Source organism: Papaver somniferum, unplaced genomic scaffold (assembly GCF_003573695.1).
Source record: "Papaver somniferum cultivar HN1 unplaced genomic scaffold, ASM357369v1 unplaced-scaffold_128, whole genome shotgun sequence".
NCBI classification, from domain to species: Eukaryota; Viridiplantae; Streptophyta; class Magnoliopsida; order Ranunculales; family Papaveraceae; genus Papaver; species Papaver somniferum.
Window position 1 is genome coordinate 13,968,555 of NW_020621936.1, and position 25,128 is coordinate 13,993,682.

General features: G+C 36.5%; 1 protein-coding gene, 1 long non-coding RNA gene and 1 pseudogene across 3 annotated transcripts; 1 reads left to right on the plus strand and 2 right to left on the minus strand.

The window, feature by feature from the left end:
• Nucleotides 1-203: 203 nt before the first annotated feature.
• Nucleotides 204-3,100, minus strand: LOC113332070. 2 transcript variants are annotated; one of them, XR_003351309.1, is made up of 4 exons: nucleotides 2,601-3,100; nucleotides 2,246-2,354; nucleotides 1,928-2,037; nucleotides 204-726 (listed from the first exon to the last, which is right to left on the minus strand). It is a non-coding gene; the product is annotated as an uncharacterized LOC113332070 (long non-coding RNA). The 2 variants fall into 2 exon arrangements; XR_003351310.1 differs by lacking the exon at nucleotides 2,246-2,354.
• A 2,857-nt stretch (nucleotides 3,101-5,957) lies between these two features.
• Nucleotides 5,958-14,438, plus strand: LOC113331928. Its single transcript, XM_026578564.1, has 5 exons — nucleotides 5,958-6,149; nucleotides 6,271-6,665; nucleotides 7,003-7,222; nucleotides 14,082-14,167; nucleotides 14,333-14,438. Exons 1-5 carry the CDS (start codon nucleotides 6,024-6,026, stop codon nucleotides 14,436-14,438), a joined length of 933 nt encoding a protein of 310 aa, XP_026434349.1. The 5' UTR covers nucleotides 5,958-6,023.
• Nucleotides 14,439-14,464: 26 nt separating this feature from the next.
• On the minus strand, nucleotides 14,465-20,901 carry LOC113332022 (annotated as a pseudogene).
• Nucleotides 20,902-25,128: the final 4,227 nt, after the last annotated feature.

The following is a 25,128-nucleotide window of genomic DNA, read 5'->3' on the forward strand; positions in this document are numbered from 1 at the left end:
GTCGTGCTATCCCGCACGACAGTGCGGGGGGTTTATAAGCTAGCAAGTAATCAGCCGTTGGATATGAAACGGACGTACACGATATCATTATAAAGTTGGTGCCTGCTATTAAAGATTAAAAATTCCTAATAGGTCCTCCAGCTTAAACTTATTACTACTAGTAAAACCGCACGAGCGATGCGAGTGCCAGTCCATTCCAACACCAGCAATATATATAGTTTATTGCTTATCCTTTTTGAGCTGAAGGACTCCAATGACTACCCTACCTTTACAACAACCAGCCAAATAACTCAAAACTAAGATCAGCAACACTCCTGGGCTTACTGCAATGTTCAGTAGATGTCCAAAGTCATGTCAAGAGTGCAGTTTGGTTTTATTATTAATACAATGTTGATACATTAATTGCTTTTGTAGTACCTTCCAAGCTTTCAATTGTTCGTTCTTTGTCAAGGAAATTTGTGTTTAAATACCTCATGAGTCATGAAGCATGCTGTCTCAAGTGCTCGTTCCTCTGACCACGATAATCATCCAACCACTAAGGCCGATGCTCTCTCCAAACACGCTTTGCATGAGCTAGCATTAAGTATCTTCCAGCAGTGCGCAAGAACGTAAACTGACTCACTTCCAGAAGACAATCCTTTCACTTTAGCCTTGCATAACCACCATCACGTATTGCACAGCAGCAGTATCAAGCACAGCCTTCACCAAATCCTGGAATTTTTGTCCCTTTGGAGTAAAATTCCAACAAACAGTCTTATTAGGAGCCGAAAATTCGTCAAAGAAACTATAATGTTTTGCCCACCCAAAGTAACTGTCAAGGAAGACTCTTCCCCCGTTATACGGGTAACCCTGTGGGAGAGCAGTATGTGTTTTCTGCATAGCATAACGTCTAATCTGATAATGATAAGTCAGCAAAATTTAACCCTATAGCTACTAAACAGATCGATTAATTGAACATAATGATTGTGTTTAATTTCATTGGAGTACATAAGTAATGGTTAGCACTGTGATTACTCTTTCAATAATCTTGGATACCTCTCAAAGTCGAGCTAGCTCAGTTTTTCTTGGAGAAAACTCAAAACCATTGAAATCAACCACAAATGTAACAACATAAGTTGAAGTAAAATCTGTCATCAAAGTTAACAAAGAATTCGAACAAAAATTGAGTTCATGCCACAATAAGCTAAAGTTACACAGTGATATTCTGTTAGGTATTTATATGAACAACTAATGTTCATAAACTTAATATTTTGATACTACAACTAATAACAAACTACTAACTTAAATAAAATAGATTTCTGAAAGTGAAATTAGAAAAGTATCAACATAGTCAGAAGCTAAAGAAGTAAGTGGAATATGCGTCTGCTGCTCGAATACTGCCTGCCCTTTGAACAAAATGATTCAGTGATCCAAACTTATCTAATGACACTATTATATTCATAAATGTCTAGCTTTCTGCCTCTAAAATTGGAAACACTAAGTTAATACAGTGACTAAAAATACAGTGATATTTCAAATATGCCTAAATTGGCACTTGCTACTACAGGTGCAGATTGGGTGGCTATAGTGACTATGAGTAAATAACCACACCAAGTTCTTTTATGTACACACATAAATCATTAAATAAGATTTTCGTGGTATCAAACTACCCAGCCATCCGACATGAATTTCGACTCAAGTACTCAACTGAATTCTCAGCAACAAATTTGTTTACCCGAAAGAAGTATAAAGAATATTTAAGAGCAAAAAAATGAGTGTTATTCGAGTTAAATAGGTACACAGGTAGTACACTGGGGTGTGGACATTTATGTTGGAATCGAGATAAGTAAGAAATCCCCACTGTTTGCATACGGGATTAGAAATAAGCATAGATTTATGTAATGATACAAATGATGAGACTGAAATTTGGAATGAAGAGAGCGCTTACCATTTTCTCGGGCAAACGATCGAACTCCTACACGAATCATAGATTATCTCTGAATATTTTGTTCATCCGTTCAGCTATTAGCTCCTTAAATCAATGGTCTTACCAAGTACCTATATAATAGAAGTTTGTCAGGCCACAAATCGCTGCATAGCAATTTCCTTAAGTAGTTAAAAAGACACCAACATTCGACATAGGTATTTCTAGTACATGTTTGACCCAAAAATCTAAAACTAACACTAAAACTTAAAAGAAAATATGCTTCCCAATCAAAAGTGGTAAACTGGTGCAAAGAGAAAGTAAGAATTAAAAGCATCACACCTGGTGCAAAGAGAAAGTAAGAATTAAAAGCATCACACTTTTGATCCTACACTTGCATTCATTTCATAGAGTCACGGATTCCATTATCACATTTTTTTATTTTTCCCATCTGAAAACACATCATTCATATAGTCTCAGATTTCATTATCGCATTGTCCCAATTTGAAAGCACATTTCTTTTTCTGCTTGGTATTTGCACAAACAGTTAAAGGGTGTTACAAAAGTCGAAATTGGGAATAACCCAACAATTTATCACAATGTTACTGTAAGAGTAAGATGTAAGAAAATCGAAATTTCAAAACAAAAAAAGACGATTCAAAATCGAAATTTTGGAATAGATATGTAACAGTTGTACCTGGAGTAAATTGATTATGATTGCGTATGAATTTGGTGGTGCAGCTGGTTAAGACGGTGCCGATGGTGTAGTAGTAGTGTTATGAATTTGACGGTTATGGTGCCGGTGGCGATGGTTGATGGTGCTGGTGACGGTTGCGGTGGCGGCGATGGTGTTAATGATGAAGGAGTATATTGATCTTATTAGGAGTAGCTGACGGTGTTATGATTTTGATGGTGCAAGTGGAGGTGGTTGCCGGAGATGGTTATGGTGTTGGCGATGTTGTTGGCGGTGAAGGAGTGGTTCGTGGTGTTGGTTTCATGCTCTAAATTAGAATGGTAAGGCTCGTCGAGTGGTTTAAATTTTGGAACGCCAACAAATTGAAAAACACGGGAGGGTATAACGGTTTTATCAGGTGCAAAAGACCGCCAAAAAGACCCCTTTTATTTATTATAGAAAGATATCTAAACCCTTCTTCATGTTCACTATGTGAGTTTGGAAGAGAACCCATTGTCACCGCCACCTGCACTACCCCTTTGCCGAAAGCACCACCATCACAAAAATCAAAATTGAACAACACATCCTCAATGCATAACATGTTATGCAGCCCAATATATGAATGCATGACCGGTTATGCATTTTTCAATATTGAAAAGGAATTAAGCAGGGTTGTGTTTTTAAATGCATAATAAGTTATGCACCTTTACAAATCAATGCATGACATATTATTCAGTTCCAATATTAAATGCATGACTAGTTATGCACCTTAATAAATCAATGCATAACATGTTATGCATAGTTTAGACTTGCTGCATCACAGGTTATGCATATAAAACAATGTTGTTATATTTGTTATGCATTCCTTTGTTGTTCTAAATAGCAGTTCTAAAATGCATTTTTTTTGTTCTTTTTTTTTACGCAGTTAAACCTAAAACCAAATCTACAGTTCAAGGAGGTACTTATAGAGCAGGTTTCCTTAGGGTAGGTCACTTGTTTAGTAAGATAAAAGACAGAGGTGGTTTGAATCCGTTGCAGGCTAACATGATGAATGTGTGTGTGTTTGGAAATTTCTATAACTGGTTATATGTTGCAAACATGGCATACTTGGATGGTAAGAGCAACAAGCTGATGGATGAAGTCTTTCTATCATATGACCATGAAGAATTGAATCAACATTCATTCAAGTTGTCTGAAAACAAGTTCATAGCATCAACGTCTAGTGAGCTTGCTGTTACATTTCTGATTCCAAGAATTGAAGGAGACAGAGGAAATGATATTCTGACTTCGAAGGCAGAGATAGAGATGACTCAGTCACATCCCCTCGTCAAGCAATTCCCATTCAAAACAAAGCCAGGATTTATCAGCAAAGATCCCAAAACACGGGTAACAAAGGTGCGGATAGATGATATTGAAAGGCTGGTGTTGTAAAAACTTGATAAGAAAGGTCATGAAGAGGAAGTTGTCTGCCTTATCTGCCTTTACATGCTAGTCGTCTTGTTCTTTTGTCGTTCAAGTGGAGACAATTTAGATGTCTCGTATGTTGGTTTGGTTAAGGATTTGGAAACCATGGACTCTGTCTCTTTTCCTGATCTTATTCATGAACACCTGATGGAGAGCATCAAGACTGTCAAAAGAAACAATCTTCATATCAGGAATTGCAGTGGTTGCACTATATATTCTCTTGTGAGTTAGTTTTTTTTTTACTTTCATAACATCTGTCGATAAATATTACGTTCTTGGATACAAAATATCTTATTAGTTATTATTTTTTGCAGCTTTGGTTGGCTGAGCATTCTAACATAGATGAGATATCATCAGACATCGTCAAGGTCATTTCCAATGCTACACCGAGAGCTGTGAAGTGGGACTTGGCAGCAATGAAGAAAGCAATGCTCAAGAAGAATATTACGTTCTTAAAGGTACCTGTTTGTGAACATTTCATGATTTATAATTGACCTTCATGCATCTATGACTGTATCTCTAAATTCCTTAAAAATGAATGCATAATAAGTTACGTTAGCAAAAAATGATAACTGCATAATAAGTTATGCACCTTAATAAATCAATGCATAACATGTTATGCAACCCAATATATGAATGCATGACCGGTTATGCATTTTTCAATATTGAAAAGGAGTTAAGCAGGGTTGTGTTTTTAAATGCATAATAAGTTATGCACCTTAACAAAAATCAATGCATGACATATTATTCAGTTCCAATATTAAATGCATGACTAGTTATGCACCTTAATAAATCAATGCATAACATGTTATGAAGCCCAATATATGAATGCATGACCGGTTATGCATTTTTCAATATTGAAAAGGAGTTAAGCAGGGTTTTGTTTTTAAATGCATAATAAGTTATGCACCTTAACAAATCAATGCATGACATATTATTCAGTTCCAATATTAAATGCATGACTAGTTATGCATTGTTTAGATTAGCTGCATCACAGGTTATGCATATAAAAAATGTTGTTATATTTTTTATGCATTCCTTTGATGAGTGTCATTAATCATGTTGCAGTATAATGAGAAATTTAGAGATGAGTACAGTGTAATGGAGATGGAATTCTGTGAACCAAGAAAACCAAGAAAAAGGAAAGAGATATATGATCTCGTCGCAATGAATCTTGAAGAGAACAGGGACAAGTATGAAGAAGCATTTCTGGATGCGATTAAGATCATTGAACAAGAAACGTGTCCCCCCGATAGTGCTGAAGCAAGGTTGCAGATCATTGAAGCAAAGCTGAAAGACATGAAGCAGACTCAAGAGAGGAATAGACAGAGTGGAGTAGACTTCAATGAAAAGTTGTATAATTACGTGAAGGAATTGCTTGTTGATTGTGGCAACATAGAAGTGCAGGAGGAGTCGTCAGGTGGACCTAGTGTCAATGTATCATCAGCTGAGCCAAGCGACCCACTGAGCCAAAACTTGCCAAGGAATGAGACTCTTGTTGAACTGGTATCTTCAACTGAACCACCTACACAAGAATCAGTTCCAGAAGTTATCAGACTCGATAGCCGAGACCAAACGACTAGTCAAGGTATCCAGTCTTCACCTTTCAAGTTCATGGACATGGAAAAAGCTGTTAATCTCTCCAGCGACGACAAGGAAACAGAAACTCAAGTGGAATTGGAGACAACACCAAATATAGCAACAACACAAGAAAGAATTGAAGCACAGGAAAGAGACTTTTTGGCCGGTGGTGATGATGACATTCTTCCAGAAACTCAGAAGAAAGCAGAAGAATATGTGGTGCCCACATTTAATCTGCATTTATCACAACCTGCTGCTGCAATTAAAGATGATGCTGGTGAACCACAAGAGCAAGCTGAAAATCTACAACAACCCACTGTTGAGATACCACAACATCAAACTTAAGAACCACAACAACCAGAAGAGCCAGTGGCTGAAAAGCCACAACAAGTAGCTGTTGAGATGGTTGTTGATGCAGAGAAGGAGATGGTGGTTGAGAATCCTTTAACTCCTGGTGCCACACAAGATGCTGAAAAAGAAAAAGGCTATAATGAAGATGCTGAGATGGAGACCGTTTCAAAAAACCTGGTACCTCTTCTTTTATTATAAACTGTTTACTATATTGTTATTTTGTTGTTTAATCAACTATTTACTTAGTTTCATAATAAACTGTTTATATCTAACACATTTTGGTTACATGAATCTCTAGGAAGAAGACGTAGGAGGGGAGTTTGTACCAAGAACAGAATTTTTGAAGAGGTCACCATTGAAGAAAAAGTCAGTATTGAAGCGAAAAGCAAACAAGGCAGAAGAGGATGGGAAGAAACCAGGAAGCAAGGTAAGAAGAATCAAGGAAAGGACAACATGTAATCAAAGGACAGCCAGTGTACTACTCAAAGATTGTGAGATAGGGAAGCAGAAGAAGCAAAAAGACAAGCCTGATGAGAATAAAGTTGAAGAAGAAAATCCCAGTACGTCTACTGGCTTGCCGTTCAGAAAATTACCTCCGCTAGAAACAATGGAATGCTTTCAAGATTACAAGGATACAATAGAACCAGCCATGATGGAAGTACTGAAGACATACTTTGAGAATGCCAACAGCCTGTAAGTACATCAAAATTACCTTTATGCTTGTTTGCATAATATGTCATGCAGCTCCCAATGTTTAATGCAGGGTTAGTTATGCATTGTTTAAAATATCTATATCACATGTTATGCAGCTCCAATGTTTAATGCATGTTCAGTTATGCAAAAAATATTGTTATATTTATTATGCTTGTTTAAGAATTCAATGCATTACAGGTTATGCTTCTGATGAAATAAATGCATAACAAGTTATGCTTAAAAAAAAACCATGCATAACACAATCCTCTAGTTTATGGTTCTGCCGCATGTCACTTGAATAAAACATCTCACCAATTGTGTCTTATGTCATCTGCAGAAATTCGGCTTGGAGTATCAGAGAAGGAGAAGACCCGCACTTGTGGGATATTCAGATTCACGGAGATATAATAAGGCAGCTAATGAACAACGAATACTTAGAAGAACAAGTAGTACGCTACTACAGTTATAGGTTGTTCAAGAAGCGGGAAAATGAAAATATGGCTGATAGTGTTGAACATAGGTATGCGGAGTCTGCATTCATGATGCCAGATGCTTGGGTAAGTCAAGAAAATAAAATCATTTTACTGCATAACAAGTCATTCATGCATATTATCTTATGCCCATATAATTACTTCAGCATAAAATGTTATGCAACTAGATTGAACTGCATAACAAGTTATTCAGCATTGTTTTCTACACCTGTTGTGCACCCTTTCAATTGCATCCACTAACTTTTTTTTCCTAAAAAATATTTCTTTTGCAGTTCTTTGTTAAAACAAAGGAGAAAGATGGGATTGCCAAATTTGTTGGAGAATTCATCTTGAATCTCCCTATTGAAGTTGAGAGAATGTTCATTCCAATGAACTATATGACAAAGGAAAACCCTGCTGGTACACATTGGACATTGTTAGAGTATGACTTTTCAGAGGGTGAGTGGAACTACTATAACAGTGTTGAAGGCTATAAATCTAACTGCAAGAAACAAGCTCTCATAATGGCAAAGTCTTGTATGTCGTATTTGATCCAAAGATATGATGAACTGAATCTATCACCACAAATCGTGGATATAAAGCGGGAACCGCTTGTATACAAGGATATTTTTACCAAGATTGTTCCTGAACAAGGTCATCACCCCGACTGCCTCATATTTGTATGTTATTATATGAAGATGAGCATGAAGTCTCAAGTCAGGAACATATGGCTGAAGTTGGGAAAGGAAGATGCAGTAGAAAAAGCCAACAAGAAAAGAGTAAGTCTGGTATTGAAAATGCTGACGGATCTTAGAAACAGTTGGGCGATAGATGCCAATGAAGACATCTGGGATGATATTGCGCGTCAATGTGATGAAGATGAGCGTCAAATGTGAAGTTGTGCATAATAGAAAGGCTCAAACATAACTTTGTTTTAACAACCTGTGTGTTGTTGGTAGGTTGAGAAATTTAACTTGGGAGTGAAAACTAATGGGAAAGTAGTTAGTAGTTCTTGTCAGAACAACTTATGTTATCTTGTCGATGTTTATAAATATATTTATTATATATCAATGCTGGTTTCAGTGCTTCTATTTGATGCAATCTTATTTCATTTAACTGTACTATGATATAAATCTTACAAGGAAAATGAAGGAACAACAAGTTACATATAAACATCTAAATAACAAGTTATGCAACAAAATAAACCTGAATAACATGTTATTCCTAATAAAATAAATGTGCATGACTTGTTATGCAGATGCAGATGCATGAAGGAACCACATTTGCATGAGTCGTTATGACGCCATCTTTAAAAGAATAAATGCATAACAGATCGTGCATCGTCGAAAAACAATGCATAAGAGATTATGCATCTTCAAAACAATAACGCATAATACGTTATGCATCATAAAAACTAATGCATAACAAGTTATGCATCATCAAAAACTAAAGCATAATCCATTATGCATTTAAGAATAAAAATGAAAACATTATCTGATAGAAGCAGAAAAACACACAGTGAAAAAAAAAAGTATTTTTCATAAAACCAATACAAAAAAGAAACTAAGTACAGAAAAAGTACTTGTTCATAAAAACTAATACAGAAACTAATGAAACAAAATAAACCTGAATAACATGTTATTCCTAATAAAATAAATGTGCATGACTTGTTATGCAGATGCAGATGCATGAAGGAACCACATTTGCATGAGTCGTTATGACGCCATCTTTAAAAGAATAAATGCATAACAGATCGTGTATCGTCGAAAAACAATGCATAAGAGATTATGCATATACAAACAATAAAGCATAATACGTTATGCATCATAAAAACTAATACATCATCAAAAACTAAAGCATAATCCATTATGCATTTAAGAATAAAAATGAAAACATTATCTGATAGAAGCAGAAAAACACACAGTGAAAAAAAAAAGTATTTTTCATAAAACCAATACAAAAAAGAAACTAAGTATAGAAAAAGTATTTGTTCATAAAAACTAATACAGAAACTAATGAAAGAAAAATGAATAAGGTTCAAACATAAAAGTAATAGTCTGAAGAAACAAACAAGATAATTGCTCTTCTTTAACTTCCTGCTTCGGCGGCTTCGGAGGCTTCTTGTAACAGGTAGGATTCGTACATGTTTGCTTGTTATGATGATCAAGCTCAAAACCATTACCACATTGAATATCTCTCCTGGGCGGCTTCTCATATCTGCTCAAATGCCTATTAGCTTGTGGTCTCCCTGACGGCCTCCTAACATCAGATACATCGATAATATCATTACCTTCATAAACTTTAGGTCTGTTATAGTTCGGAATAGGATGAATTGCATGACTGTAGGCATTATTGAAGTATGAAGTAGTGAAATAAGGTTCAACAAAATCATATGGATTAGAACCAGACATTGTTATCGATGCGAAAGCATGCACACATGGAAACCCATAGACGCGCCACCTCTGACAGGTACATGTCCTTGCCACAAGGTTAACACTATGAGAATTGTCCCCTCCTTCCACTTCATAAACATGAGTATCGGACTGTATAACCAGCCAGGTTAAACCCCCATCAATAAGAGCCTTCATTTTATTTTCATTCTTCGATGTGAGAATTGTTATGAAACTATTACCCGTATTCCGCCTTTCTGACATCATACTCATCACATCCTTCCTTATCTGATCCAGAAGAGCATTTGCAGGGAGCTTCTTGTGTACCTTCATCCAACTATTGAAGGATTCAGCAAGAGTAGAAGATGTCCTACCATACCTACAACCCTGGAAAAAGGCATTTGACCACTTATCTGGAGGGATATCTTCAATATAGTCGGCAACCCAACCACAACCAAGACCCCTAATAGTAGCGATGGCAGTTTGGAAACCTTGGCGACTAAGAGCATAAGCAGCAGCTTGAAATGAATCAATAACTGCACCATACCTTTCGTCAGATGCATTAATAGGTAAGTTCATCTTAAGATGATAATAGCAGAAACTATGGAAGGCTCCAGGAAAGTAAAATTAAATCGCTCTCTTTAATCCTTCTGCACGATCAGATAAAAATGTGATTGGCCTTTGATCATGATCAAGAACATTACTCAAATTCCTCATGAAGCATTCCCAGTTATCATTATCTTCACCAGGTACCAGGGCCATGGCTAGTGGGAAGAAGCCTGCACATAAAAAAAATATAAAATCAAGCCAGCGTCTACATGAAGTATGTGCAGCTAAAAAAATGCATAATGGCTCATGCATCTAAACTAAATAATGCATAAGGCATTATGCATCTAAAACAGAAAATGATGCATAACCAGAAAAGTGAAAACAAATAATGCATAATGTCTTATGCATCTAAACTAAATGATGCATAAGACATTATGCATGTGCATAAAAAGGATGCATAAAATCAATAAGTGAAAACCATAATGCATAAGACATTATGCATCTAAACTAAATAATGCATAAGACATTATGCATCTAAAACATAAATGATGCATAACCAGAAAAGTGAAAACAAATAATGCATAATGTCTTATACATCTAAACTAAATAATGCATAAGACATTATGCATCTAAAACAGAAATGATGCATAACCAGAAAAGTGAAAACAAATAATGCATAACGTCTTATGCATCTAAACTAAATGATGCATAAGACATTATGCATCAAAAATAAATAATGCATGAGACATTATGCACATATATAAAAAGGATGCATTATCAGAAAAATTACCATTTTCAGCATTGATAGCGGTTGCAGCCATGAGGCATCCTCTATATGTCCCTGTAAGAAAGGTAGCATCGACATAAACCATGGGGCGAAGGTAACGGTAACCATGGATGCATGCCTCGAAAGCAATAAAAAGACGCACAAACTTATTTGAAGGTGCCTCATCTTCTAATTCAGCTGAACTATCCTCGTTCGCTTCAGGTTCATCCGTTTGAACTTGAAAATTAATCCAACTCCCAGGATTTGTGCTGCGAATGGAATTTACATACCATGAAAGATGCGAATACGACATGGCTTCATCACCAAATATATCCTCATACACTTTCTCTCTTCCGTTGTAAGCTTGGTAGTATTTCACATTGATCCCGTAGCTAGTTTTGAAAAACTTCGCCAAATCAGATGCTTTGAAACTCGGATCACTTCGGATTTCATCCTTGATCAGACTAGAAACAAATTTACTGCTGAGCCTGTGGAAAAGCCTTACAGTTCCAACACCACAGGTATGACTGCTCTCATATTTCTTAACCTTAAGCATCCTGTTTTCAACATCAACAGCACAAACCTTATACTCCCAAGGGCAATTTTCTTTTGAGCATTTTGCATAGAATCTGCTAGGTTCATTCTTCTTATATACAAGAACACGCCCAGCTTTTAACTCGTATTTCTTCACTATGATACGTACCTCTACTACACCTCCAAAAAACACTTTACCAACTTCACCAAGTAATTTATCCCAACCTTCAGTCCTAAGAACCTTGTTAACAGGCACAGAACCATCTTCAAGGAAATTCACCATAGCTTGTTCGGGTTCAGGTTCTATTACACGACTACTTGAAGCTCTACTACGACTTCTGGAAGAATTACAGCCAACTTCGACAAGTAAATCAAAGCTCTTCTGACCTTTACAGTGGCAACGAGATACAAAACATTGAAGCAGAATATCAGAATCAACTCGCACAAACTTGCTTCCATCATTAAAGGAAAATCTGACATGATGCGGTAATAAACGAGTCCAGTTCTGGCAAACGGCTGTCTTCAAAGACTCCAAAGTTGTGTTGACATCAACAGGATGTGCTAAGAATTCATTGAAGTAGTGAATTACAGCAAATGCACTACCAACAGGCATTTTCACCCTGCAAAACACAAAAGAGAAAAAACCAAACATATTTATCCTGCATATTCCTTCACAAAAATTCTTACTCAAAATTAAAAGATCAAATCAACAACAACAAACAATCTACATTAACCATAATCAGATGAGAAATCAACAGGATATCAAAATTAATAACAGATAACAGATCAAAAATAAGAATGGAAAAACAAATCAAATAAAAAATCCAACAGAACAGAAGCAAAACCTAGTAAATTGGTATGTCAACATCGGAACATGAAATCGAAACAAAAAAATTTAATCGAAAAGATCTACATTGATGTTAACAAATTCAAAACCTAGAAAATAAACAAAAATTCAAAAATAATCTTAAAAGATCTAAAAAACGATGCAAAAAACTAAAGTAAGCTTCGGAAACCTAAAATAATAGATCATAATCTTACAGAAACTAAAACATAGAATCGAATCAAGATTAAAAAAAAATCAGAATCAAAGATTGGAAAAAAACGAACGAACCTGAAGCTTTGCTGAGTAAATTGAATCTCTCTCGGTAATCAAGGACAAGTGAGGCTAAAGCTTGCTGAGTAAATTGAATCAATCTCTTGAAAATAAACAGGATATACTGAAACTGAAAGTGAGGCTAAACTGGGAAATAAAAAAGAAAATAAACGAATTTTGAAAACTCTGGGCCTGCAAATAATTTGTTGGCTGCTTTTGGGTGCGCCCGTGAGATTTTGTGAAGGTGGGTTTCATAGTAGGAAAATGCGTAACAATGGGTCTCCATGTAGTTTTCACTATTTCAAAAACAAAATTAAATTACACATTTGAACATCAACATTAATACTTAGTAAAAAAGAAGGCGAAGGCGTGCTCCATTAATGATGGTAATAGAGGAGAAAAAGTTTCTCATTTTTCTTGTCGATCAACTCGGTCGAAGAAATTACTGAATAGATTAAAAATGTATGTAATTTGCAAAAATCTGGATTTGATCTTGTTGATGTTTTCTCCTGTAACAAAGTTGAAATTAATTAGGTAAGTTCCTTTCAGTTTAGGATTCCTTTAATCATGGTTACATGTAAAAATCCGAAGTGCCAAAAATTCATTGATGTAGAAATTTTTGAGGAGAATCAAATAGTGGGTACTACTTGTTTTTGTGATTAAACTCAATATTAGAGTATAATCATGCAAACCCTTATACAAAATTTTGTTTTATGAGAATTATTGGAATTCTGCAAGGAAATTATCATTAAGAAAGTAAATCTATAAAGGCATCAGATTACCTAGCCATTTCTACTATTCTTTGATCCGTATCTGCAAATGCATCCAGTTCTCACGGATAATTTTAATGGAAAACATTTTTCCTAGTTAGCAGAGACAGTGATGAAGAGGGCTTATAAGAAAATATTGTAATACATGGGGACTGTAACAGAGGGCTTATTTACAATTTATGTTATGGACAGCTGTTCAATTATCATCAACGGCTAAAACTTATTATCTATTATTATCCAATGGTATTAAACACGCTAGCTTATAAAGACAATATATATACAAGGTCACGCCGGATAGCATTAGCCTTGATCTGTAGGAAAAATGGTTGATGAAATGCCACTGTTGGAACCACAATCTCAACGGCCGCTCATTCCGTGCAAGCCTTTTAATGTTTTTGATAGGATCGAAGTTTGCTTCTTTAAAAATTTAGATATCTGCCAAAAAAATTGAAGGGATTGTTGAAGCTCAACCGGGAACAAAAACTTTCTAGTCAATTTGATACTCCCTCCGTCCCACCTGACCTAGTAGTACAATTTAAAAATGATTTATCTCTCAAACTATATCATAGATATTTGTAAATATTATGTCATTGATAAGCATTTTAAAACACCTACTTGACAAATATAAACATGAGTATCAAATGATATAAAATCAGCTATTAATGGGACAAAATCTAAAAATGAGTAGGTCCAACTAATAGTGGGACGGAGGGGGTATATTGGATGTTTTTAACGGAAGTAAGCGTTTCCTCTAGTGAATTTCTCACCTGCTCTCAGGTATGGTTTTTATTTTTATTTTATCATTATTTTCTTTTTTATACTTTTCTAATTTCCTTTAAAGTTGTTGTGTCCGCATATCAATGTTCTGGTGCAAACCAAGGGTCAAGCGCAAAGTTTTAAGGGAGGTTCTATGGCTGATGGCGATAGGCAAGGAAATTCATAAGATTTATCTTGCTCATCAACCGGAGGAGGGGGGAAAAGCTGATCCTTGCTCAAGTTAATTTATAGTCCCATTCCTTTATTGTGGTAATTACCTGTTTTTGAGATGTTTCATACATTCTGACTTGCTGGTTTGTTTATCTACGTAAACAGGGATGCCGAGGGCCAGATGTTCCTCGAGACAGTCCCTTGTACCGAAAAAGAAATAAGCCAGTCGCTTCTGCATCCAGATGTACATGATGAATTGATCTCAAACTGAGGAAAGAGTGTATAGGTTTTCTAAATTTCAGGTAAGTGAAGGCATGACAAGTGACAACCTCCACCAACGACCAGAGGCTTGTGTAATAGAAGGAAAAGCCTTTCTTATAACAATGCAAGGAAAATCCGTAACCTTAATATAGGAACACGTTTTCTAATCATAGCTCAACTGAAAATGTCACACACTTTTGATCAACAAACACTGAGTACTCAGTGTAAACTAATCCATGGTTTTCTTATATAAACCACCAATTTTTGTTGCATCTTTTGTTTCACCGACAAAACTGCACAACTGAAGATTGTCAAAAATAACGTAAAACAAAATACAACATAATGTAACATATATCTCTAAGTAGTTGGGCAAGGAAATATTTTTTCCCTAGCTTAGCCAATGACTGGGTTGGCTGGTGCTGCCCAATACCATTAATTGAGTTGGTGGTGTCGCTCAATCCTCTTGATGGTACTAGCATCATTTGCCAACTTGCGCTTCAGGCGCAAAAACAATAGTAACAAGTTCTACAACCAAACTTCAGAGTTCAATTCTGCCCAATCATGCAACAAAGTTTAGTTTTAGCTCTCCTCCTTTTGCTAAAGGAGAGTGCAATTCACATCAACCTTATATATCAAAAGCAACAATGCATGAACACTAACAAGAAATTAATCAGTTGAAGGACATAAACCTATACACAAATGTTTCACATAAGAAGTTTGTAACAAATATTGTTAGCTTAGTTACTGTTCTCTTGCAGTGACATGCAAACCACTTTTACTGTTCCAATCTGCCGCATCAAAAACAGCATCAATGCATACAAAATAAAATAAACTAATAATGTTAAGCATTCAAAATATCAGAATGTGCAAAAATAAAATAAAATTAGAAAGTTTATATTGCGTACATACAACATTCAGACAAAAAAACCTAAACGAGGCTAAACATAAGAAACACGTTTGTGGAAAGCTGTGGGGCATTACAGGCAGGAAAAACACGTTTTGCTTAAGCTGCAAACCGGGTCTCCACAATACTTTTTGCACGATTAAAAGTATGCGCACCCCCAAACATATTAACATGCAACCAAAACATACAGAGCTACGCACGCGTGCAATACCAGAGATCAATGGAGGGAAGGGGATTGAAATGAATAAACAATATTAAATCAACAATACACGGCTACACGAAAGGTCTAGTCGGATTCTTATAGGTTCTGTATATATCATCTTGGTACTTACAACCCTAATTGGCTCAGCTACCATGAGGTTTAAACAAGAAAGACTTCAACAATATAATTAAGGAGCAATAGAGAATTTTTACTCAATTCTGGATAGCTTAAATCTATGACACAAAATATTCTCAACCCCTACATAATCAATATGAGTTTCTTTGTGAATTAAGAGATAACGTTTCAAGCTACTAGCATGTCAGATGCAAAAACAATAGTAGCAAGTTTGCCAACCAAACACATGGTGATTTTACGACCGCCTAATCGAAGTTTGTACCCCATTAGAATTTCAAAGCCAACAAATTAACTGGGTAATTCACAAATCCCAACTTTGAAATGTCAACTCCTGACGATTTTGAAGAACTAAAAAAGTACTCATATGAACCCAAGTTGCTGTTTTTTGGTTGTATTTTGCAACAATTGAATCTACTCAATAGTTCATACACCTTTATAACATTAGTTCTAAAGAACAGACAAGCCAATTTGAGGTTTTACGAGTAGAATTAAATGTTTAAGCAATTCCTACTAACAGTCAACAAAAAAAGGGGTTAGAATGATTTTACCTTTCTAATACGAACAGATATTGACTTCTTCAAGTTCCCACCCAGCAAGCTTCTTACATTGCCAACACATAAAATTCAATTAAGAACAATGAAACCCCTAACTCCCAAAAGTCATGTAAAGCTGCAAAAACAAATGTTTGGAGAAATAAGAATAAATGAGAAAAAATAACTTCAACAAAATACAAGTGATAACTGACGAGTTCTTCTGAACAAGGCGAGTTCATTTTCAGAAACTCCTGGGGTACCATTCCTCCGTAAGGACGTCGAGACATACAGCACAACAATCTGTTCTGCTTTGGGTCCTAACTCCAAATGTCAACTATATATTCAACTATTTTTATATGATCCTAATGTATTCATAAAAGGGATCCAAAAGGTATTTTTTAAGTTATAAGAGTGTAACATGAGCCAAGTTTAACCATAAAAAAAAAGACATGGGCTAGAATTGCACAAGAATATTCCCCGTTATGCTGACCGTCCTGCAAAGGGGCCATCAGGATACTAAGTTCGGACTGACTTCTATCAAGACATTAACATACCAAGTATCAGTCGCTTTTTTCAGCCTTGTGAATGGTAAAGACATAAGTCAAGCATCTGAATTTTTCATACAACACATGGACTATACAGACTAAAATACGAAATAAGATAAGCAACAGAAAAATCAATCCTTGGAGAATGGACTTCACTTGAGCATACTGAATCTGTAAACATGGAACTATTAAACCGTACTTTGACTCTATTAGCAGGTATGCAGTGTACAAAATAGTTGACCTTGGCAAACCTAGTTCACTATTAAACCGTGCCGTATCACAATGCCAAAGCATAAATCTTCACAGCGGATGTTCATCACATTTAAAGCTAATCTCAGTAAATCTACAGCTTTTTCAAATCACCACTTGCATTAAAGAGATGCTAAAAAGCCTAAAATCAAGGTTCGCTGTACCAAAATATTAAGATATACTTTGATACTACAAGCATGACCTCAATCATTGACTGGATCTCAAAAGCCACTAACCTGAACTTGCAAGTAAAACAGAAAATCAGCCTGGCTTTTGCAGCAATTGAAACAACTAAGAACAGGATATCTGTAACAGAGAAAAATTACATAGGAAAGATACGTTCCACATGGAACTCCAACGCAAATCGCCTTCCTGTATCTGAATATCATAATCTATAATAATGACCAAAATCATTTTCCAGAGATTGCAAATACTATCAGAAGACCTATCCTAGTGAACGCACATGTCCTTGTAACAGGGTTAACTAAAGCCTACTATTTGTTTTCTCACAAGTTTATAAGACCGGATTAATATCGTTTGAGGAAGGTTCAACTGCAGAAGAGAATCTGGGAAGACGAAATCGCAGTCATTTCTTGGATATAACAAAATCAAACAGACCGCAATTGGAATGCATTGACTCGTTGACTCAGATTGTGGACGGAAATGGAATACCAAGGTGGAGTCGGTTAATAAATTACATGAAAATGGCCTTACTTGCAGAATTAACAAATGTTCTGACACTTTTCTTTCTTGCTTTTTGATATGGATGCCAGCAAATTCATCACATAGGCCATAAGGCATGAACCCAAGCCACAAAGTTCCCACCCACTTTAAATACCAGACATCATGCACCATTGGATATAGGTAAAACTAAACCTTGTCAATGCCCAATAAAGTGGTGCACGCTGCCCTAGGAGGAACAAAAGAACTATTTGCTTAATCAGCAAAAAATATTGCATATCAAAGTAATTGAGAAATCCGCAATTTCATAAAGTAAGAAATGTAAAAAGAATATAATAAGAAAACCAGAAGGTCAGACGATGTGGTTCAACTTCAAGTTTATTCATAAAGCGACCAATTCAACAAATATGAGATACAGTTTCATTCACAAAGACTAATTGGAGGTAAAGGAAAAAAACCTTGGGTCTCAGCAGCTCTTACGCATATTCCCACAGTGGTACATGGCCCTTTGTTCTCAGCGCCGTTTTGGAGCAAATTTACGATGCATCTCAAGCAGCTGATCAAGGGACACCAGCGACCAACCCGCTTCTGTCTGTGCAAAGACTTTCTGATTTATGGAATCCACATATATACTTATGTTACCAAAACCATATATCTGAAGACCATTATGTGACCTGCCAGGCTTTGGTTTAAACAGCAACTCATGCTGTTGTGCATGTGCCTCAATAATTTCTTTCAGACTCATTTCGAGCACCCCACCCATATCGTCCACATGCACTCCACTTCGCATGCTGGCAGCAGCTTGTTGTTGTGCATAAGCTGCTTCCTTTTGACGAGCCTCAAACTGTCTTTGTTCAGTCACACGTAGGTAACTAATGTTCTCTCTGGCCCCAGGTTGAGCCACCTCCATACCTTCAACAGCCTGGTTCATCATGTCCAGGCCTATGTCTAACTGATAGCGTATCCGATCATTGGCTAGCAATTCTGCAGCTTCTGCCGTGAAAATTCCTTTCCAGCCCAAATACCATTGTGTAACTTCTTCAAAATTTGGATTTGAGCACAACCAGTGATACAGAACCTGTTGCCATTTCGGAAAGAACTCCACCTCCAACATTGTTACCATATGGCGACTCGGAATGGCAGTTGCCCAGGACATAACCCAACGGAACTCATCAAGCTTCTGATTAGCAGGGTTCACTTGAAACGTCTTCAACGCATCTACCAATTTCGGAACTATAAATTGAACGATAAGATGTTCCCAACTATCAGGATCAAAAACTGTCTTCCAAGGAGACAATATAGCATATGCAGATGCATCACTCGGGTGCCAAGCATGGAGCACCTTTCCCAATTTAAACCGTATGGTGTAATACAAACTTTCCAATTTCTGTCCCAATAGTGGCAGCCATGGATGCACCCAGACATGGATGGAAACCGTCTCCCTTTGTGGATCCCATGTCTCCACAGCATAAGACAACTTTGGCATTATCACATTGTCCAAAATGCTCTGAAGAACTGATGGTGGAAGCAGCGACTCCCACAACTCCAATAGCCGAAGCATTGGCTCAGGATCCCTGGGATTCCATGTATTAGTGCCACATATCCTCACAGCAGGGAAAACAACCTCCATTACTAATTGGGTGTAAGGTGAAACATCGTCCGAGTAATCAAATGGATCATCTCTCTGTAACAAGTTTTTCCATGAAGCCATCAGCTGCAACCCATGTAACGCATTTTGGAGCGGATTCCATCCCTGAAAAACTCTTATAAGTAATGGTAGTGCATAAGAACACGCAATGCAAGACAAGTTACATAACTTGTACTCGTCCCTGTAATTTGTCTGCAGCTCCGTAAATATATTTGAAAGTGACTCTATGGTCAAAGTGCCCATCACATTCTCCCCATCTATTCGATCCATCACTGCAATTATTTCCTCCATGTTATCAAGCTGTTTCTTCTGCCGACCAGCATCCTTTTGGAGTGTTTCCTTCTCCGACTGCAAGCTTACAACCTTTTCCCTCTCCATCCTCAGATCCCTATCAATTTTCTCAATATCACGTTGAGCCAAATCCAAAATCAGTTTGATATTATATTGAAGTTCAGGCATGGGTTTATCACTATCCCTAGCTTTCTCTTCTGCATTCAAGTCCTCCAAATTCGTCAAAACTCTAACCTGTGGACCTCTCATATCAATAATCTTTTGACCAATTTCAAAACCCCCATCTTCCATGCTCGCCAAATATTCTTCAGCGGTAGTACAAGCCTTATTCCTTTTCTTCTTCGTCTGATTCTGTTTAGACCACGGCTTCTCTTTCAATTTAACAGCAACCACTGGAGGCAGCGATTTCTTCTCTTCGAAATTTTCTTGTCCGATTGGTTTCGCCACATTCTTTGCTTCTTTATAATCATTAAAACCCAGTCCCATTTGCTTGCCTCTTAATTGTGCTTGAATGGGAGTTAATGTACCTTGTTGATTCTTACCTAATCCACCTCCTTTATAACCCATCTTCACTAATAACTTCATTCCAACCCCTTTGGTATGTTCCTCAAATTTCCCAATATCATCTCCAACACCACCTGATTCTTTTTTACTCCCAAATTGTACTTTACTCTTGTTAACCAATTTCCCTTTCTCTTTCTCTTTCACTCTTCGCTGGACTCCTTCTTCAATCTTTGTCCCAAATGCAGTAGGTAGTAAACCATGATCATCCTCATTCTCACTATCACCACCACTCCACCATCGCAAACTTTCTCCATATTATTCGATTTAAAACCTAACCCTAACCCCCCTCTACCACCACCATTACCAACTCCTAAACCAGGTTTTCCCTCCACGTCATTATCATCTTGTTCTTTTAGTTCTTGATTAGGTATAACAGTGCCAGTAGAAACAAAATTAACAGGTTTTGTGTAACCTTTAGAAGAAGATAAAATACCTTTTTTGCGGCGCTTACTGGAAGAACCACCACCACCATCGGAATCACTACTACCATCATCATCAGCCCAAATACCATAAGTAACATCATCTTTTGTTTGAAATTTTTTGCTCCTTTCTTTTCGTTTCCTGTAATAAAATTCTCCATCTATCCATTCCCCTCCTTCGTAGTCGTTCTCCGTATCTAATCTCTCCATCTTTTGATAATCATCCATTCTTCTCGTGAAATATCAAAAACTCTCTCCCGAGAAGAAGAAGAAGTAGGTCGAGGAAAGATCCGGAAAAGAAATAAACCCCAGCAAAGACTATATGTTAGCACTCGAGATTAGAAACCGAACCAAACAGAGATACAGGAATACTCTGTTGGCTGCCCTTATAATTGCAGAGTCTGCCCTTTATATCGTTCCCTTTATATCGTCTGCTCCTAACGAAGTTGTTTAGAGACACTAGGTTAGTGCACGGGCTTTGGTTAGTTCTGTTTATATATTGCCCATCAGAACTAGTCATAAAAATCCAAGGTGACCAAACTTGTGGTACAAAAATTCAATTCAAATGTTGGGATCCATTAAAACTCCATCTTATACAAAATTGATATAAAAATCCCAAATTTTTAAAAATTGATATAAAAACTCCAAATTTCAAAATTGGTTCATCAAATTTTATGATGAAACCAAAATTGGTTTCATCAACTTCTATGATGTTTCATCAAATTCTTTGGGATTTTTGTGTTATTTTTGTTTTGATGGGGTTTTTGTGTTACTTTTGTTTTGATGGGTTTTTTGTGGATGGATTTTGGGGTTATAACTCGCGGACCGATCGCCCGTTATTAGTTTGTTAACTTATTCGAATTAGTTTCTTAGTGGTAATACCCTTATATGGGTATTCTCAAAAAAAAATAAAAATAAATAAATCTTCTCGGTATAGATTTATATTAGAAATGTAACGTAGAAAAAATTGTTGTACGAAATCCAAGTACAAGTTACAACCCATACTGAAATGCCTATAAGATCCCAAAATGAAAAACCTCATTACTATACCAAAATGAATGAATCCCTGGCCAAAATTCACATACCCTAAAACTTAGGGGTGAGCATGAGCTGATATGGATCGTTTTTTTATCTCATCCGCATCCAATCCGATTCATTACGGATTTCAGATTTGGCATCCGCATTCAATCTAACATCCAACGGATTTATATCTAATGGGTACACGTATGGATCGATTCGATGTGGATAATCCAATGGATTTGTTTTACAATTAAAATTTATTATAGAGAAATAAAGACAACAAGTTTATGAATGGTTTAAGGGTATAAAATTGGATTTAGATGTTATTCTTTGAAGTTCCTCATAATTTGAAGAAGGAAAAAAACCCGGCCCATTTAAAGATGTTTTTGTTGTACTTGGGATCAAGTATGCACATCTATAATCTCATCAAAGTAAGACATAAAAGGAAAACATAATTTGGCAAAAAAATAAATGTACTAACTTCATATTTGTACCGAAGAAGTTTGAAAAAAAAAGTACTAACGGTATGGGTGTCCAACGGATTTTCAAGGTTGCATCCGGACCCAATCCATAATCCGTTGGATTTCAAAAATCCTATTTGCATTTGCATCCAATCAATTAGCGAACGGTCCGGGTACCTACCCGCAAAAATACGGATGGTCCTGACTAAATCCGCGGATTGCGGGTCAAATGCTCACCCCTACTAAGAATACTCGAAAAAAAACGATCCCAAATAAAGAATGATTTTTTAGGGACCATAGTTTTTTTGAGGGGACCATGGTTTTATTAGGCCACCCTCCCTATAGTGATAAGGGGTGTCCTAAAACGTTGAAATAACTAACCTACCCTTAACCTAATTTAATTTAAAACCAACCTAATAACCACCTATATATATAACCACCACCTTCTCCCACCACCACCACCCACCATCGCCGATTACCACCACCACCACCTCCGATTATCACCACCACCAACCACCGATTACCACCACCACCATCGCCCACCACCGCCGATTACCACCACCACCACCTCCGATTATCACCACCACCAACCACTGATTACCACCACCTCCTCCCACCACCACCACCGCCGCCTATTTAAGAAATGTAACAACATCAATGCAATCACAATTAAGTTCGGTTACATAATAATTTTATCGAGTATAAAAGACGCCAGCAGCAACCTGATTCTGCCATGGGACCACTCCGGAGGTATTTTCCGACAAACCCTTCGCTTTAATTTGATTTTGATTGCTTCAATCGAATAGAAATCATCAAAATAGGTTTTTAATAGGAGTTACAGAGCCATGTTCGGTTAGGTCGATTTTCCAAAAAACCCTAGTTTACTAACCGAACTTCTTGAAAATGAAGAACACGAAGAACAGTTCGGTTCTATTGGATTTAAAACTAAGTCACCGAACTCTATGTTCGGTTGTTTCGCAAAAAAATTTAAAATTACAAAGTAACCGAACTCCACCCTTAGAACCGAAAAAAAAAACAAATCCAGTCTAACCGAACTGTGTTGTTGTGGCCACTATGTTGAGTTCCAAAATAACCGAACTTAGCCAATAGATTTCGGTTTGTTCGCAAAAAATTTTAAAACTACAAAGTAACCGAACTTAGCCAATAGATGATGGAACTTCACATTTTTGTTTGTTTGTTAAGTTCGGTTTCGCAGAAACCGAACTCAGAGTTCGGTTGGTTAGCTGTTAGGTTCAAGTTTGCGAAAGAACCGAACTTTGTAAACTTATATACTCTTATATTGCGTAAAGTTCGGTTAGATCAAAAGTGCATGCAGTTTGCGAACCAACCGAACTTTGTACACCAAAGTTCGGTTAGTTGAGAACCAACCGAACACAACGCTGTAACTCCTAGAAATTATTAGAGACTTCGGTAACCTGCGTGTTTGGAACAAGTAACCGAACTACACTTTCAGATGAGTTCGGTTACTTGTTCATCTCATGGGGCAACCGAACTACAGCTTCAGATGAGTTCGGTTACTTGTTCTTCATATAAAGTAACCGAACTGTTCAAAATCCAGTTCAAATCCAGATCATTTTGAAGATTAACAAATATTCTAGGATAGGATGGAGATGAAGAATCAGATGAGTTTTTATCATTTGAATACTCAAACTTAGTGAATTGGAAAAAAAATTATTTTCCATGTTTTTCTCCTTCATCTTCTCTAACTCTACTCTCTCAATAATTCTACTCAACTAATAATAAACCAATCTTTTAATTTAATCTCACTAATTTTTTTAACTAATCATTCACTAATCATACCTAAAATTAATTAAGAGGGTAGATTAGGTACTAAATAAATAACTAGATATGGGGTAAACCTAGAATTACTTCTAATGCCTTTACCCAAAATAAAATCATGGTCCCCAAAAAATCGTTCCAAATAAATATTGCGTAAAACACTTTGAAAAGCCCAAATAAATATTGTGTAAAACACTTTGAAAAGCCCAAATATCATATGAACATAAGTCCACAAGTAAACCAAGTTAAGAAGCCCACAAGAGATAAACCCTAACAAACATTAGGTCTCCATCACAGTTTGTCGTCAACCCCACTGCCTCCACTGTTGCGGCTGTCGCTTTTGCCGATCACCGCTTTCTGCCTTCAAACCACCTTCACTTTCACCTTTACTAGTTACTACCACAATTATCACCCAAAAAGAGTCACATACCAATGGAAACCACTGTTGCTATTCGTAAAACGAAGGCCACAATGACCAAAAAAATTTGATGACCAAACATCCAATTGATCTACACCATTTTCATTACTAGTACCCTCATGAGAACATTAGAAGCACCCCTTCACCAACTAAATCAGTACCCATTACTGTCACCTAGGTAAAGATTTTTTGGATTGAACCAAATAAACGAAACGAAAACTAGATTTTTGTGGAGATTTTATGAATATGGAAGAGAGATAAGCACATGGAGTTGCAGTCAAACAAGAATATGATAGAGGAGTAACAATAGAGATAATACAATATCCTGGAAATGCAAACATCTCACCATCAACTGCCGCCATCATGAAACATCAAATCCGTCAACATACTTTGAAACCGCTCTAAGAATAATATGATACTTTTACACAAAGGCTTGACAAAATATGATGCTGAAGAAAATGGGAAAGAGAGATGAAGAACAAAAAACAAATCACCAAGTTCTGTATCTAAAAAGATAAGGATTTTGAGTTTTTAAAAAAAAAAAAGAAAAAAAACAAGGCAAACACCCACTTCAGACTTTCATGACCACACCTAATTTTGTTAGGTTTATAAAGTGAATAAGCTTATAGTCATTTCCGAGTAATCATAAATGATATCTCTCCATACAAATACCAATGAGATGCTCATGCCATTTGCAAAACCTTATTAAGACAAACGCATATTATAAGTTTGCAATGTTTAGTTCAGTATTTTTTTTAGCCATACTTGGTTGGTAGTTGGGTACTGCATTAAGCAATGGTTGTTTTCAATGGGTAACTTGATTAACTAAT

Coding starts and splice junctions, on each gene's coding strand:
- LOC113331928 (XM_026578564.1), top strand. CDS start 6,024: ATGGTTGTTGATGCAGAGAAGGAGATGGTGGTTGAGAATCCTTTAACT. Junction 6,666..7,002: donor TTTGAGAATGCCAACAGCCT/GTAAGTACATCA, acceptor TGTCATCTGCAG/AAATTCGGCTTGGAGTATCA. Junction 7,223..14,081: donor TCATGATGCCAGATGCTTGG/GTAAGTCAAGAA, acceptor TTTCCTTTAAAG/TTGTTGTGTCCGCATATCAA.